Source organism: Apus apus, chromosome 2 (assembly GCF_020740795.1).
Source record: "Apus apus isolate bApuApu2 chromosome 2, bApuApu2.pri.cur, whole genome shotgun sequence".
In the NCBI taxonomy this organism is placed as follows: Eukaryota; Metazoa; Chordata; class Aves; order Apodiformes; family Apodidae; genus Apus; species Apus apus.
Genome location: NC_067283.1, coordinates 107,710,587 through 107,725,492, shown reverse-complemented (window position 1 = coordinate 107,725,492; position 14,906 = coordinate 107,710,587). Strand labels below are relative to the sequence as shown.

At 40.9% G+C, this 14,906-nt stretch overlaps 1 protein-coding gene across 7 annotated transcripts in view; it reads right to left on the bottom strand.

Annotated features, from left to right (window-relative positions):
- GREB1L (GREB1 like retinoic acid receptor coactivator) overlaps positions 1 to 14,906 on the bottom strand; it is a 144,006-nt gene that overhangs the window by 14,294 nt on the left and 114,806 nt on the right. For 6 of the 7 annotated variants that reach the window (XM_051609713.1, XM_051609714.1, XM_051609718.1 and 3 more), the window contains 7 exons: positions 14,488 to 14,680; positions 12,975 to 13,108; positions 10,494 to 10,833; positions 6,263 to 6,378; positions 5,649 to 5,893; positions 4,052 to 4,614; positions 3,460 to 3,562 (listed from right to left, as the gene is read on the bottom strand). In XM_051609713.1, the coding sequence (XP_051465673.1) occupies positions 3,460 to 3,562; positions 4,052 to 4,614; positions 5,649 to 5,893; positions 6,263 to 6,378; positions 10,494 to 10,833; positions 12,975 to 13,108; positions 14,488 to 14,680 (1,694 nt within the window). The remainder of the gene's footprint in view (positions 1 to 3,459; positions 3,563 to 4,051; positions 4,615 to 5,648; positions 5,894 to 6,262; positions 6,379 to 10,493; positions 10,834 to 12,974; positions 13,109 to 14,487; positions 14,681 to 14,906) is intronic. The other variant, XM_051609716.1, reaches the window with a different exon arrangement.

Genomic DNA, 14,906 nt, shown 5'->3' with positions numbered 1-14,906 from the left:
CCAAGTGGTGTTTACATGATGTTTGCTGATTTACAGTTGCACAGAAACTCACACAGGTGCACACACTCACACAGAGACATCTTTGAACATCCTAAATATCACAAAAATTGAAATTACAATCTGCACACATTCAAAGAAATGGCAATTCCCTGGAAACTGAATGTAGGTGAAGAAGCCTCATAGGTATCTTTCTGCTCTGCTCCTCATGAAGCTGCTGAGGTTTAAGCACAAACTCTGGTTTAAGCACAAAATGCTCCAATGAATGGTCCTGACTGTGCAGCAGATACAGGTGTGGTCTTGAGCCTCTCTATGGGGGAATGAGGAGCACTGGTTAAAGGAGATGCAAAAGTATCCAAAGGCAGAGGATGAAAGCAAGGAGAAAGAGGCTGTATACATTTATGAACTAGTAGGTGGTGGTACCTGATAAAGACAGTAAAAGACACATTCCTGTTAGAGAATTGGATGTGGCCAGCAAGGATCAACTACATCTCCTTTGCTTTGATCAGAGATAAGTCTAAAGCAGAAAAGCAAGTGTAAGTACTGGGAACACTAGAAAGCACTGGTCAAATAAAACAACCTTGGACTGCAGCTTGAACATGAGTCAATTCAGCTTAAAATGAGATAGAAGAACACACAAAAGTAGGTGTGTTACTGAGGTTATTGATTTTATAAAAGCCAATTAAATTGAAATGAAGGTTAAATCTACAGACAAGCACATGCTCACCCTACCCTGACTTGCCCAATAGGATGTGAGCCAGCAGCAGTTCAGAGGCCATTAATCTCACTGGCACCATCTCATGCTCAAATGAACATGAATTGTTGGTCAAGTGAGGCATAATACTTTGTCCTTACAGACAAATCATGAGCAAGCTCGCTCTGAAAAAAACAGGGGCTTGCCTATGAATGAGACTTGGACCTCTTGGAATTGCAGCTGGCAAACAACCACTAACTAGCACACCAATCAAAATAAACCCACCAGGATGAAGGGGCTTCAGAAGGACTACATCTAAAAGGACACTAAGAACGAACAAAGTCCATGAGGAATGGAAAAAGCTCACCAGTTAATGAAGTTTGTCTTAAATGTCAACAAGTGTGAGACAAAATAAGCTTTGCAAAATGTCAAGCGGAGGTAGACCTCAGAAAAGTACATGAAAACAAGCAACAATTTTATTTTATAATCACATGTATACAGATAATTTTTTTTTCATTTTTATTTTTTACTTCGACAATTATGTTTTCAAGGGAATAAAAGGTTTACCATAAGCCAAGATGGAAAAAAACCTCTAAAAGCTTGATGCAGACTTAAAACAGAGATACGCCATGACGTATCTCCATGCCAGACTTCTGAAAGAACAGGCAGGAGCCTGATTTCAGTGCAAGCATAATGCATATATTATCCACATTTAAGAGGAGATACAGTACTCTACAGAGCTCTGGGTTCATTACTTTGACCTTGGTAATATTAAAAACTTGGAGAGAGTGAAAGAAATAATTAAAGACGTTGAAGTAAATGAAAAATGTAACAAAATGCAAAATGGGTTCAGCAAGGAAATCCCGTGTTACTTTAATTATATCTCTATGATATCTCTGTTTCTCTGAAAAAAGGACAGGCAACACATTTTATCCTTCTGGACTTAAGTATTTGGTATGATAGTATATGGCAAATTATTAATACAGCTGAAGAAAATTGAGACACTGAATAGTTTGTAAATTTAACAAGCTGATTAAACAGAAGATGGCAGCATGCAGCATCGTACGCATTAAAGCAGATGGAGATTACCAGTTAAGTTAGAAGATCAACAGAGGGGCATACTGTTCAATATTTTCACTAGTGTCAGCAACTCAAAAAAAATTTGGCATAAGTTTGCTGGTGGTACACTCTAAGAGTAATTGTGAACGTGGAGAAGGAATCATCCACAAAGAAGTCAATGCCCTCAGAAACTATGACAACAGAAGCTGCACATGTAAAAGAAAAAACATGAGTCATATGTAAGATCTAGGACTAGACAAGCATTTCTGCAGCAAGTTGGGAGCACCTCAGTTGGAAATGAATGAATTGCAGAGGAACCCGTGCAATCAAAAGTTTCAATAATCATGGGGCTTTCAGTGGGGGCAGGGGAACACATGAGCTGTTGTGCAGTGGGTTGGTTAAACATCCTGGAGAACACAGCATTCAGTTCTGGTCACCCATGTACCAGAACGACAAACTGAAAATAGATGTGCAGGCAAGAGATATTAAACCAGAAAAAAAGAGACTGCAATTTGTGAGGATCCTGTAAGAGGATTCAGGATACCTAGATGAACACTGAGAGAGGGGTAAGCCTGACTACACCACAGAAGCAAACATGAAAGAAGACAAAAAGTATTTTAACTTGAATTAATACATTCTTTGGTCCCAAAGAGAATGTTTAAAATCGGACCAGGAACATCTTGGGGCTGGAGAAAAAAAAAATAGTATTTTCAATCATCAGAACACTAGGGCTCTGCAAAAGCATTCCAACAGAAGTAGTGGGAGGAAAAAAGCCACAATCAAAAACCCCAAACAAACCCCAACTGCTCTTCTGATGGAGCTCCATGCATTCCTGGCAGGGGTGTGACATGTTGCTGTGATCACAACAGGCCAGATGGCATGATGCAAAACTTCTCTAATGTTTTGATATTTCATCCTAAGTTTCTGAGGCACTTTAGCTCAAATAATGAGAATAACAGTCCCCAAAGCTCCAAATCCAAGGAAAATACTTTTTTCTTTTTTTTAATTTAATGGCACTTTCTAAGCAGAAGCAAAAATTAGTCTTCTCAAAGGTTTGACAACAACTACATTTTCAGGACGCCAGTCTACTGGTCATGAGATTTATGCACCATGGAGTTACCTTCACTGCAAAACCACAGAGTTATGTAAAGAACACCCTGAAGAGGACTCATTTTTAAAAGTCTTCATGCATTACAAGGCAAAGTCCTGCCACAGCAGTTAATGGATCTGTGAGATCTGACAAATGAGAGCAAATCCAAAGTGGCTCTCCCTCCCCTTTTTCCTCAGCATAAGATCTGTAAACTGCAGACAGACTTACTGAAAATTGGTATCTAATTTATAAATAAACATAAACAATAGTGAAGTTTTGGCCAGAACCAAAATATTGTTGCCAGTGCTTAAAAAACTAGCAAGGCAAGATAACATGAGGGAATGCTGCCCATTTACAGTTTCGTGTTCACTTTCACTTTAGTGCTATCCAAAACCAAAATACATGTAATAGTTCTCAGCTAAGCCAAATATAAATTTTTATTCATCTGTATTTAAACGTATGCAGACACCTACAGCAAGATTAGCTACACACTAACTGACAGAACAAGTGGTAGGTGTAATTTATAGTCTTTCCTTGAGCCTAAAAATTTGTCACTGCTGAATAATATGTAACAGAATCTTTTTATAATGCATACTAAGAATTACTACTAAACACTTACTGGCATTAATCTCTTCTTCATCATACACATCTACTTCCAGCAACCGGATCAGCATGCGGAAGAGGATCCTTAGGAACTGCAAATATGAACCAGTCTTCCCCACCTGGGCCAGAGATGGAAAAAAGTCCAAATCCCAACTCAGACTAATACAGAGGATTAGTTTCAGAGAAATGCCTTTGAGCTTACCCCATTCTAGCTCTGCCTGGAAATATTACAAGATACCATATTCCCCTTTATGCTGAATAGTGTAACAAAACTGATTGGTGAGCAAAACCTGGCCTGCCGCTTGTAACACTTCTGTACACAGGGAGATTGGCAGTGATAACACTTCTCTGCTGATACACTCATGGCTATTTCATGCCCAGTGCCATCCACATGTATTTCCTTTAGGCTAAAATACGACCTACAGCATCACCTTTCCTCTCTTTACCACTTCAAGCCAGGACTTAACCTTAAAATTTGACTGATTTTTGACCCAGAAACACATCACTGCATGCAACCTTGCAAGCAACCTTTACAATACGATCTCCAGTTCTCATCATTGGTCCTCTCATCCTGCTAATAAGGCAAGAGAAAGGAACTGTTCTCTTACTTGAGGTGGTCCTGTCAAAAGCAGCCGCCTGGGGTGAAAAGTCCTCGAGGCAGATGCCTCACCCTGATTGCTGAAGTCCGCATGGTGCTGTCGGGCTGTCGTCCACTGCCTGTAGTAGAGAGACTGCTCCTCACTGTTCATGTCCTTGTGAAGCAGAGGTCTCAGAGAGCTCACCCAAGACACATCAGCATGAGGCAGGAGGGAAGAGGAGGAAGGCAAATTCCCACTCTTCTGTGAGCTCAGGAGACAGTAGGCAGCTTTTGAGAGGATGACGATGCGTGGCAGGGCAGCACGGAGGGCCTTGCTGTCTTTGGCTGAATGGGCAGGCCAGCGAAACGTCTGGGAGACCGAAGACAGTGATGATAGTTTGGAAGTGGTGCTGCTTGCCATCTGGTTACCCAGGGAGTCACATTCTTGTTTCAAGGTCTCTCCGGCTGTGAAAGTGGGGTAGGTTCCCTCATCCACGGAGCTGTGCGCCACAGTTTGGAAGTTAAGCGACGGTGCTTGCTTCCGAGACTTGTCTGCAGCACTCGAGGAGCTCACACCATTGTCAGCCAGGGAGCCTGGGGAAATAAAGAGCAGGCAATGAACAGATATCAGCCAACATATGAAGATCGTAAACCCCTTTGACGTATGGGACAATCCTAATGTACAAATACTTCTGTTCAGTGAATGCTGGTATGGCTTAGGTCAGTGTTTCACTATTTAAAAGGAAATCATGGGCGTCCATCTGTCCCTCTTGCTGGAGGGGTAACAGCCCTTCTGCTGGGGTTCAAAGTCCAAACATGGGTGTCCCAAACCAAATTCTGTATAATAACTGCAATTTCCCGTCTGGGATTTGGAATATGATGGTACAACCTTCTGAAATTCAAGTATAACACACCACCGTATACATAGATAAATTTGACCTTCCTTTTTATGTAGAACAGAGAATCCATTCCCCTGCAACTGTAGTGTGAACTGGGCTATGCTCCTTCCTCCATACCAGTCAAGTTTAGTTGGTGTATGGGAAGATCTGTTATATGGCCAAGATCCAATTCAGCTGTTTTAAAAACCCAACCTCAGAGGTAAACAAAGGGAAGGATGCAGAAGTGACTGAGGAATGCAAGGAAGGGAAGGCCTGGGGGGAGATGATGCTCCATTGACGCCTGAAGAGGTAGGGCAAGACCCAGCCATTCTGTTGATCTTGGCAAAGAAACAAATGCCCATTCTCAACCACAGCTACCCCTGAAGTTAGACAGCATTTTTCTATTGCTAGAATTTTATACTGTCCATTTCTACTCTGATTAATAAGATCTTTTCAGGATCCACCAGATGAAGTTAGCAACAAATGTGATATGTAAGTTCAAAAATAAAAATCACAAGGGACCCTTAGCTATGGCATACCATCCTCCCACTGCAGCACCATCCCCTTTTAACTGCACACAGGAAAATTGCTCACTGTGGAAAGAATCTGCTACCAGTATTTCATTGCCCAGCTTGCAGCAGGACGCAGCCAAGCAACTCTCATTTGACTAAACATCTCAATGTTTGCATTCAAATTCCAATGACATAGGAACGAAGTCTTGCTTTTCAGAGCAACAGCAGAAGAACTGACCTGAGGTTCCAGTGACGGCGCTGCTATTACTCTGGGGTCGGTCCAAGTCTATCAACAGCTCATCAGAGTCATTCTCGCTACCATTAGCCTTCTCATGCTCCTTCTCACTAAGGTCAAGAGCTACAATAGGCCCCCGAATTGCCTCCTTTGAGACATAGCAGCATGCCAGGCCTACTTCTTGCTCTAATGCCGTCCGAGTTAAGTAGCTCGAGTCAATAAGCCGAAGGTCGCAGTATTTCAACGACCTAGAAAACCCAACCCAAAACAAAGTTTTGTTTTCTCTTTGAAGAATACTCCCTATATTCAATTTCTTATTGAATATTCATGACAATTTCATTAGCCTGTAAACAGAAAATGATTTTTAAATATTCAGCACAGAAGTTACGCTTCGTGGTACTTCGCACAGACACTCACTGACCCACACAGTACAGCAGCTTTACTTCTCACCAACCCCAACTTCCAAAAATTTAAACTTTTCCCAAATTAACTCTAAAATACAGCTTTTTTTCAGTGGAAAAAAGAAAAACAGCCAGATGGTATCAAACCACTTATCCTCTCCTCAACTTATCTAAACAAGGCAGAGAACAACCATATTGCAAGAGTAGTAACAGCACCTGGGGAAGGTCTCTCCTAGAGGGTCCTTGCCAGTTAGAATAACGATGCAAGGCAGACCTTCCAAATCCTGATAGGTGCGAGGGATCCAGTCATCCTGCTCATTTCCCCGCCAAGCCTGTGAACACAGAAACTTCCAGTCACAATTACATGACACTTTATGCACCTTCACCTGTTGCTTTGTTGTTTTTTTTTCAGTTCCTGCTTTTTCTCTGTATACAGATTTTGCTTACTCAACCTTATGGACAGGCATGCATTTTTCTGGTAGCAAAGTGTTAGCCAAGCGTTAAATGCACAGAAAAAGGAAGCATAGCATATGTTATTAAATGCTAGAAACATACACCTGGTGTGGTATTAGTGTGGTTTGTCAGAGAAAAATGCAGTTGATGCTTTTGATTTTAAGATGGCATGGATAAAAGTTATTTGAAATTAATGTAAAGCTAAGGTAAGACCTTCAAGTGGGGTATGAAAATGATTCCATGATCCTCAAAAATTTGCTTAATTATTCTATATAATGAAAGAAAAAAAAATTTCCTTTCACAGGACGTAATTCCACAAGGAGGAACTCCTTCCTTTCAGTCTACCAAGGCCAAAGACCACAAAACTTTACCATTCCCCCTTAACACTGGAAAGACTGGTTGCATCAGTCCCGTGTCGTTACACACTTCAGTCCCCTTAGTTCAGCAGAGCTTCCTGAACCTGGCTTAGCCCATTTGTGTTCTCTGTCTTGGATGCAGCCTCCTAAAAATATGGCTCTAGCTTGAGCAACAATATCTTTTGTGCTGTGTGGCACAGTGCCCAGATTTCCAGCTGAGACAGGCAGTGTTTGATCAAGATAAGCATGAGCACCCTACAGCAACTGCAAAAAGGAGCTAAAGCTAAAAGACTCAGAGACTCTCACTCAGAAAGGAAACAAACGATTCTATTTCTACAAACATTGAAACTGTATTATGAAGCGGAAATGCAAAAATGCAGGTTCAAATTCAGCCTTTCCTGTCAATATATTATGTACACTACCAGGGAAACTGACAACACAGCCTCTTAGATCACTGACCAGTCAAGACAGGAAATCAGCAGAGAAGACCTTTTTATATAACCTAGAGGTATCACATTTCCATAGTGATCAGACATTAAAGTCTCTCCAGACAAGGAAATTAAGCCCTAATGGTTACAGTATCATCAAGTATTTGAGCTACAATATATCATCCTGCTGGAAAGCATTTTTCCTTGTTTCTTATTGATAACATACAAAACCATTTCTGGGGAAGACTTTTATCTAGCTGAGGCAAAGAACCTACTTTGCTGAGTCATGACAGCAAGCTCAACCACTCAAACTGCCCCTTAGAAAGTATGAATATATATATCTATATATATCTACACACACTACTCTTCTCAGCACAGACGTGCAAGACAAGACACAGGACTCTTGACAGAGCAACAAGACTTATGAGAGCTTTGTGCAAGGTTGCAGTACCTTGCAAGAAGAACCCAATCTTGAATTCTCTCTTGGTTCTTCTAGACTCAGCCTGTACCCTTGACCTATTCTTTCCTTACCCTTCCTTCTCCTCAGAAAGGCCATGTTCTATGAGTAATCTTCTCAGGCAGATGAAGGGGATTGAAAAGAAGGACTCACTAGCAGATCAGTAACCCAGTGTGTCATCTGGCCTTTTGAAAACTTCCACTGAAAAAACCCCTATTATTAGTTTCCTCTTAGCTTTGGAAGAGCACGATTTGGAGTAATACTCCCCTTTTCAGCTATGGCTGTATTATCTCTCCCCAGTTCTGACTTCTTTCACCTGCTAATTTCAGCATCCTCTGTATATGTGTTCACAGAAAAAAAAAAATAAAATTCTCCACATAACAACATCTAGTGGCTTCATAAAGCACCCTCAGCAGCAGAGAGGTATCTCCTGGCTGTGTGTTACCCTGCCTCTTCAGACAGAAGTTACTGTGAAAGTGCACAGCCATAAAATTAAATAAGGGAAGACAGATACAAAGACTATTTTCTCTCTGCTAGCCTAAGGGCTTAAAAGAAGTCTGAATGCCTGGGTCTTTGAGCTGTAAACTTGCACACAGAAAATGTATTTCTTTGCCATGTTACTCAGGAGGGATAGAAAGCTGCAGCCCTCTGGGCTCCTCAGTCTTGAATACCTCCCAACTGGTCTGATTCTAGTTACACTTAAAGAGTATGCCATAGCATCCTGCCTAGCTAACAAAACAGTTATTTAAATTATTTTCCATCTCTTGTTTCATTCGGTACCTCTGAAAGTGCCATCTTCCCTGAAGCCTGGCTCAGCAATGGAGAGGAATGACCTGTCTGGATGGCGAGAGGGCTTGTCTGACAGAGGGGAACATTCCAGCTACTAGCACTGCAGAGACAGCTGCCCACCCTCTTTGCCCTGCTGCAACACCACATACACTGCTAATGCACTCTTAGGGAGAGGTTAGGCTAAGTTAAGTCAAACTTTTCAACTGGGATCACTAACAGCTATAAACTTTCCCTCCCTGCCCTGAAAAAGTCAGGATGAAGTCTCATTCTCCCTGCAGCCAACAGCTGTTTTTGGTAGGAGCAGCATTTTGAGCTTCAGCCACACCAGAAAACGTACAATTGCCTCATACTGCTCCCCTCCCAAAAAAAATAAACAACCCAACAAAAGTCTTAGGTAATTAGTGCCCCATTTGCCCTAGTCCTCCTGCTTCAGTACTCCACCAAACACCAGGAGAAAAGCCAAGCAGCACAGAAACTAAATCAAAATTGTCTGTAATAAACTCGACTCAATGGTAGCATGGCTGATCCATTTTGCAAAGGGAATCAGTTGCCCAAACACATGCTCACACCATTTCAGGTATCCTGTCTTATCCCAGGCACCAAATAAGCAGGTACAGCAGCCCAGCACGAGACTCAGAGGCGACCCTTGTCATTCTGGAGTGCCACTGGGATAACCCACCTAAAAAAGACATTACAGGCTTATCTTTGGGCAACTGAATTCCCTTCCTCACTCCCCTCATATGCATGTTTCAGAACTGAGGGTTTTTTTTTTCTTGTCACCTGCAGGAAAAAAAAGAAATCCAGAATCCTGCAGCTTTGTTTACTCCAAAAAATCATCTTAGGTTGTGGGAGAGAAGAATAAGAATTCTTTAGAAGTTTTTTAATTCTCCATCTGATCAAATTCCTCATCAATAGCTACATGGATATTTACCTGCAACAGCTTCACACTCAATCCTGATCTGCTCTAAAGGCCTCACAGGCTTCTCCAGCAATGTGTAAGGGCTGCAGCCCTTTATGGCAAGGGGCTATGATGAAGCCTTCGCAGGACACACAGTCCAGAATGATTTAAGGTTGGAATTAATGCCTAGCCAAAAAATAACAGCAGCACAGAGCTGCTATCTCACATGTTTTCTCTTTCATGAAAACTACTTTCCTGTCTTTCCTTTCCTACTGCAGATAAGGTTTGAGAAGCAGAGCTGGCAGTTTCTTTACAGGACATTTTATCTGGTTTTGGTTGTAGGCAAGCTTGCAAAGAAAGGCTCACAAAATGAATTCTGTCTTGTTCTGAACACACTGTATAACTCATAGTAGAAACAGAAAATTCATCTCCCCGTGAGACTTAGAGCAGGGATCAGGACAAATAACCAGAACTTTCAGTACCTAAGGCAGGCAATCTGTTTCTCCTTGTTTAATGTAGTGAGTGAGGCTAATTCAAGAAGTGGATTTAGCTAGTTGTACCATGCTCTTATAAATCCATGCAAAAGTTTAGCTTGGTGCATATATGCTGTGCAGAAGAGGCTTTTGGCATGCAGTGGTTTGAGTCAAGAAGTCTATGACAAACAGCATACTTTACCAGTTATCAGAAGGGCAGAAGATGGATGGACAGAGCAGACAACAGATACACTGGACAGACAGATAAGTTGGTGGAAAGAATTAGTTTTTTCTAAGGAGATCTGAGCTTTGCTTTCAGAGATTCAGAGACAAACCCTATCCTATTTGTGCTGTTACTCAACTTTAAGAAGTGAGACAACATCCAGAGTTTGACTGCACGGACCAGTAACAACTCCGTTTTTTTCCAGGTTTCTAAATCATTTATGCTCATTAAAAGTACACTTCCATGGAGCCAGATACAGAACATGCACCTTTTTCCTATGGAATAATTAACCCATAAACACGTGGGAATAAACACAAGGCATGTACAACAGTCAGGTGGGCACACAAACAAACATTTAGTCTCTGCTAACCTTCAACCGTGTCACAAAGTGTTTCGCCACAGTAAGCTCTGAGGCAGGATTCCCAAGGAGGATCTCAAAACGATACTGCAGACCTAACTTGTCTCTTACTTCTTGCAACCTCTCCTTGGCCAGCATGGCCAGCTGCACAGATGGCACCCTAATGACCAGCATGTGGCCGCAGCCGTTCTTGTCCTTCCCTGGAGAAGTGATAAGGTCGTCCATTATGCTGAGCGTTTCGGGGGTGCTGTGATCCCTCAGTGAGGCCATGGTTGTGAGAGCCATCAGAGCTTGGGAATACTGCTGAATGAGAAGGTAGCAGCGAATCACCATGCTGTGCAGCCGGGGGTACCTTGGAGGAGACACAGCTCTGCGTTAGCACATGTGAAAAAACACAGCAGTGCCTGAAAATTAGCTAAGATCCAGGGCTGCGTTGTAAAGAAGTGCCCATTTTTTTTCTCTAGCCTTTGATTTTCATGGACAATAATTTTGCACAAAATCTGTGTTTTAAGTAAATATATAAAACATGGTCCAGACACACAACAGCCAAGTCCTGCACTCAAGTTACAGGAATTATAAACTTCTGTTATCTTCACTCGGACCAAAATTTCAGCTCAAGATCTTTAACTTAATAGAGATACAGATCATCTCAAGATCTGTGGCACAGGCTAATAATTGCTTTGCTGTCCACAAGCTTTATTCTTCTCTGAATTTGGACAACCATCACTGCTTCGGGTGGCTTGTGGGAGAAGTACTTCATAATGTCACATCTCACCAGAAAGTCTGACTTACCCACAGGGATAGCTGGCTCTCGGCCAAATGTGAACTTCCATTTTGCCTTTTAACTTACATACCCAATGCTTCTTTTTCCCTCATTACAGCTAAATGCAGTGACAACAGATATGAACTCATAAAGTAAAATGCCAGGAAAAAGAAAAGATTAAAACCTACTCAAGCAAAAAAAGCACTCCATTTCTTGACAGTCCCCAGGAGTTCACTCACCACCATAATACAGAACAAAAAAACTAAGGTATTATGCATTCAGTTCTAGTCTTGCACTACAGAAGTCCAAATGACTAAAACAACCACAAGTCCCAAATTTCTCTGGTCTCTTTCCTGAGTAATCTAACAGACAATATGGGATCCATTTGAGTGAAGTTATGTGTCTGTCTTTAACCAGTGGGTACAGTAGCTTGCTCTGTGTACCATAAGTTAGTCATTAAATCAATACATTTTTAAAACTCTTTTTACTCTTCTTCCCATGAACGTACCCACTGTATTTTTGCTACTAAGACAAATGGACTCTTATAATAAATACCAAAATGTCTGCAATGTTTTCAGACTTGTAAGCTTGTATGGCTCACCCACCCAGAGGGACTAACCCAGTTTCTTGAAAACAGAGGCTAAATCAATAAACTGTGACATCGAAGTCTATCCTAGCTCCCAAGTACAGGTTCACTTCCTGTCAATTTTTAGTCTTATCCAAACCTCTTATCAGGCCAGTATTTACACATGAACTAATCCTCCTTCCTTCTCTTCCCCATCCATGTTTTAAGAACAGAAACAGAGCAATAGTGGCCACTATCTCTTTCATTGGACTTGGCCAAAAGACTACAAGAAGCCTAAAGAACTGGCCTACTAAGATTACCTGATCTTGTTCTTATTTATCCCAGTCATTGTTTACATATATTTATAGATAACAATTAATATGAATGATGTACCTAATTATTCATTTATGTTGCTAATTTAACATATTTTATATTGTATTTTACCTAATAAGTATAGATACATTACAATTATATTGACCTAAATAAAATAGGAAAATCAGTACTGAAGACAGAACAATCCTGCTTTAGTAAATATGAAAATACAATCAGAACTGTAACTTGAAGTGTTATATGATACACAGAACAGCTTAACTCTACATTGCTGGAAATGACAATATTGCCTTAATTCCTGTAATGTGCACACTTAATTGTATCTTGGATGTGTGTTATGAAAGTAGCTTGTTCAGGCAGCTGCACTTTCAGCCACTTTCAGACTCTGAGGTGCAGAAACCAAAACCATAGCCAGCTAATGAAATAACTAAAATGATGTTTTTCAAAGGAAGTCACTTGCCTGGATCATCACTGAAAAATGTGTTGGCAGTCTCAGCAGAGAGACACCAGAAGTGGTGAGGTATGAAACTCCTGGTACCTTCTTAGCCTAGTGAGGGCTGAACCAGAAGAAGAGAGCAGCACAGCTGAGCCTGGACTGCTGTTGAATGGGACTAATCTCTTCTATAAACAAATGAAGGATATCCCTTCCCCCTTCAACAGCACTATATTTGTTACAAAAATTAAAATTGCACATACTTCACAGATTCCAATATCGACAACAAAGGTCGTCATGTCTTCATTCCCCTGTGATGTGGCTCATTAATACATCTGCATCCTATCTGCATCCTTCAGACCCTAACTAAGCAGAATCCCAAGTTCCCATGTTACTATTTACCTTTCTAAAAGCGTGTTGACCATTTTTTCAAAGGTTTCATCACATCGCAAAAGGGGACTTGTGACCCCCCACTGGAGGGATTTGCTGTATTCATTCAAACCAAAGTACAGCTTGTCTTCACTTGCTGCATCATCCTGTTCCACACAGAAACAGCAAAAACATAAGGGAAACTAGAACCAATGTTATCTTCTTTTGTCATTTAAAAAATAAGAGTAAAGTATTTTCCAAAACAAAGCACCTTTTCTTGTCATTCTGTCTCTCTTAGTTATGCTAATTGTTTGTTTCAAAGAATACAGTACAATGTAAATAGTTATTTACTTAATTACCTATTTGTCTAAAGCTAGGAAAGAAAGAGTTGTAAGTCCTTGTAAATTTTTCAGTGTGTATCTCATCTCCTACCTGTGATCGCTGGGGGTTTCTAGAATCCTGCCAATCATTTTCTGCCTCCCTATGTCTGGCTTTATATCTACTGACAACTGTTATCTCATTTCTATTTAAAGCAGAACCTGGAAACAGAAGGATTATTCATTTCCAAAATTCTTCTTGATTGTCAGATTTGACACAATCAGATAATTTCTTCGCTGGAATGAAAATCAGAAAGGCAGAATATTTTCTGCCTCAATTTTCCTGAGGCTTTTGCTGGAGGCACATCATGGTCTCCAACGCATTGACATCACTAGGAATGCAATTAACCATATACAGCCTCTCCTTTTGTAGGCTGTTTGTTTTTTTTTTTAAATCAGAAGAGTGAAAGCTGTTTATTTTTAAAGTCTGGGAAACAAAACATTGTCTAGACCATTTTACTGAAGGTCACCACAATGGTTTATATTAACAAGCAACCAAAAAAGCAAACTTAGAGTATTCATTGACTCCCTCATTTCCACTAGTCTGTTTGTTTGACTTCAACTGTTTTTTACAGCTACCTCTTTAAAACACATGACAGAAACCAATTGTCCACTCAACACAGTGAAGTCAAACTTCATGTATTGAACAAGGATCAGGGGAAAAGGCTATTTTTAAAGAAGGTTTAGCCAAAACATCCCTAGAATCGGCTGAAATGAGGAAAAAGGCTAACGGTGCAGAACGTGCAACAGACCTTTCTTCTCTGCACAGTGATGGCACCTACTAAGCCATAACTTGTTAACCTTGCACACAACTTTTATTAGTACCAGAAAAGCAATGAGTAGCCTTGATAAGCTGTGTCATATAACTTGTCAGGCTGATTGAAAATGGAAAGTGAGCTCCAACACTTTATGGTATGTCTACATTATCTTTGACCACAGCCTAGAAAGTAATTTCTGATATAACATGACTGGACAGAGATAAATGTGTAGTTCCTGGGCCTAAACGTCAGTGTTGCTTCTACCATCAGCATCCCAGGGTTCTGTATCTGTAGCCTGAGAGAACAAACTCCAGCAGAGGAAGTTTCCTCCTAACATATGCATCTGCTAGATTCTGTTAGGTGTGAAGTCACATTAAAACTCAGAGTTAAATTTAACAATTAAACACTTACCACAGTGTCAAATTGTATCCAATGTACCTCATTGCTGGAGCTGATCCTGGACTGCTGTGTTTGCAAGGCGTAAGGAAAAGAGCTGACCTGAAGAACAAGGAGGTTGAATGCTTCAAGGACCTCCCTGCAATTAATAACTCTATCAGCCAGACCATGACTAGGCTCACCATGTGACAGGGAACTTGAAATGGCACTGCAGAAATAAGAATGCAAAGAATTGCCTTACTGACATCCTCAGATTCAATGGATTACTCTTTTCCTGAAGAAAAATCTCTTTGGAAGGGTGAAAGATGTCAAAACCATCTAGTGTTCTCTGTGGGTAGACTCAAGCAACCGGGGGGGGGATGTGTGTGTAATCTAAATAAAGAACCAAAACCTGCTGACAGTGAGAAGGTGACTCAGTGTGCCAACTTCACATT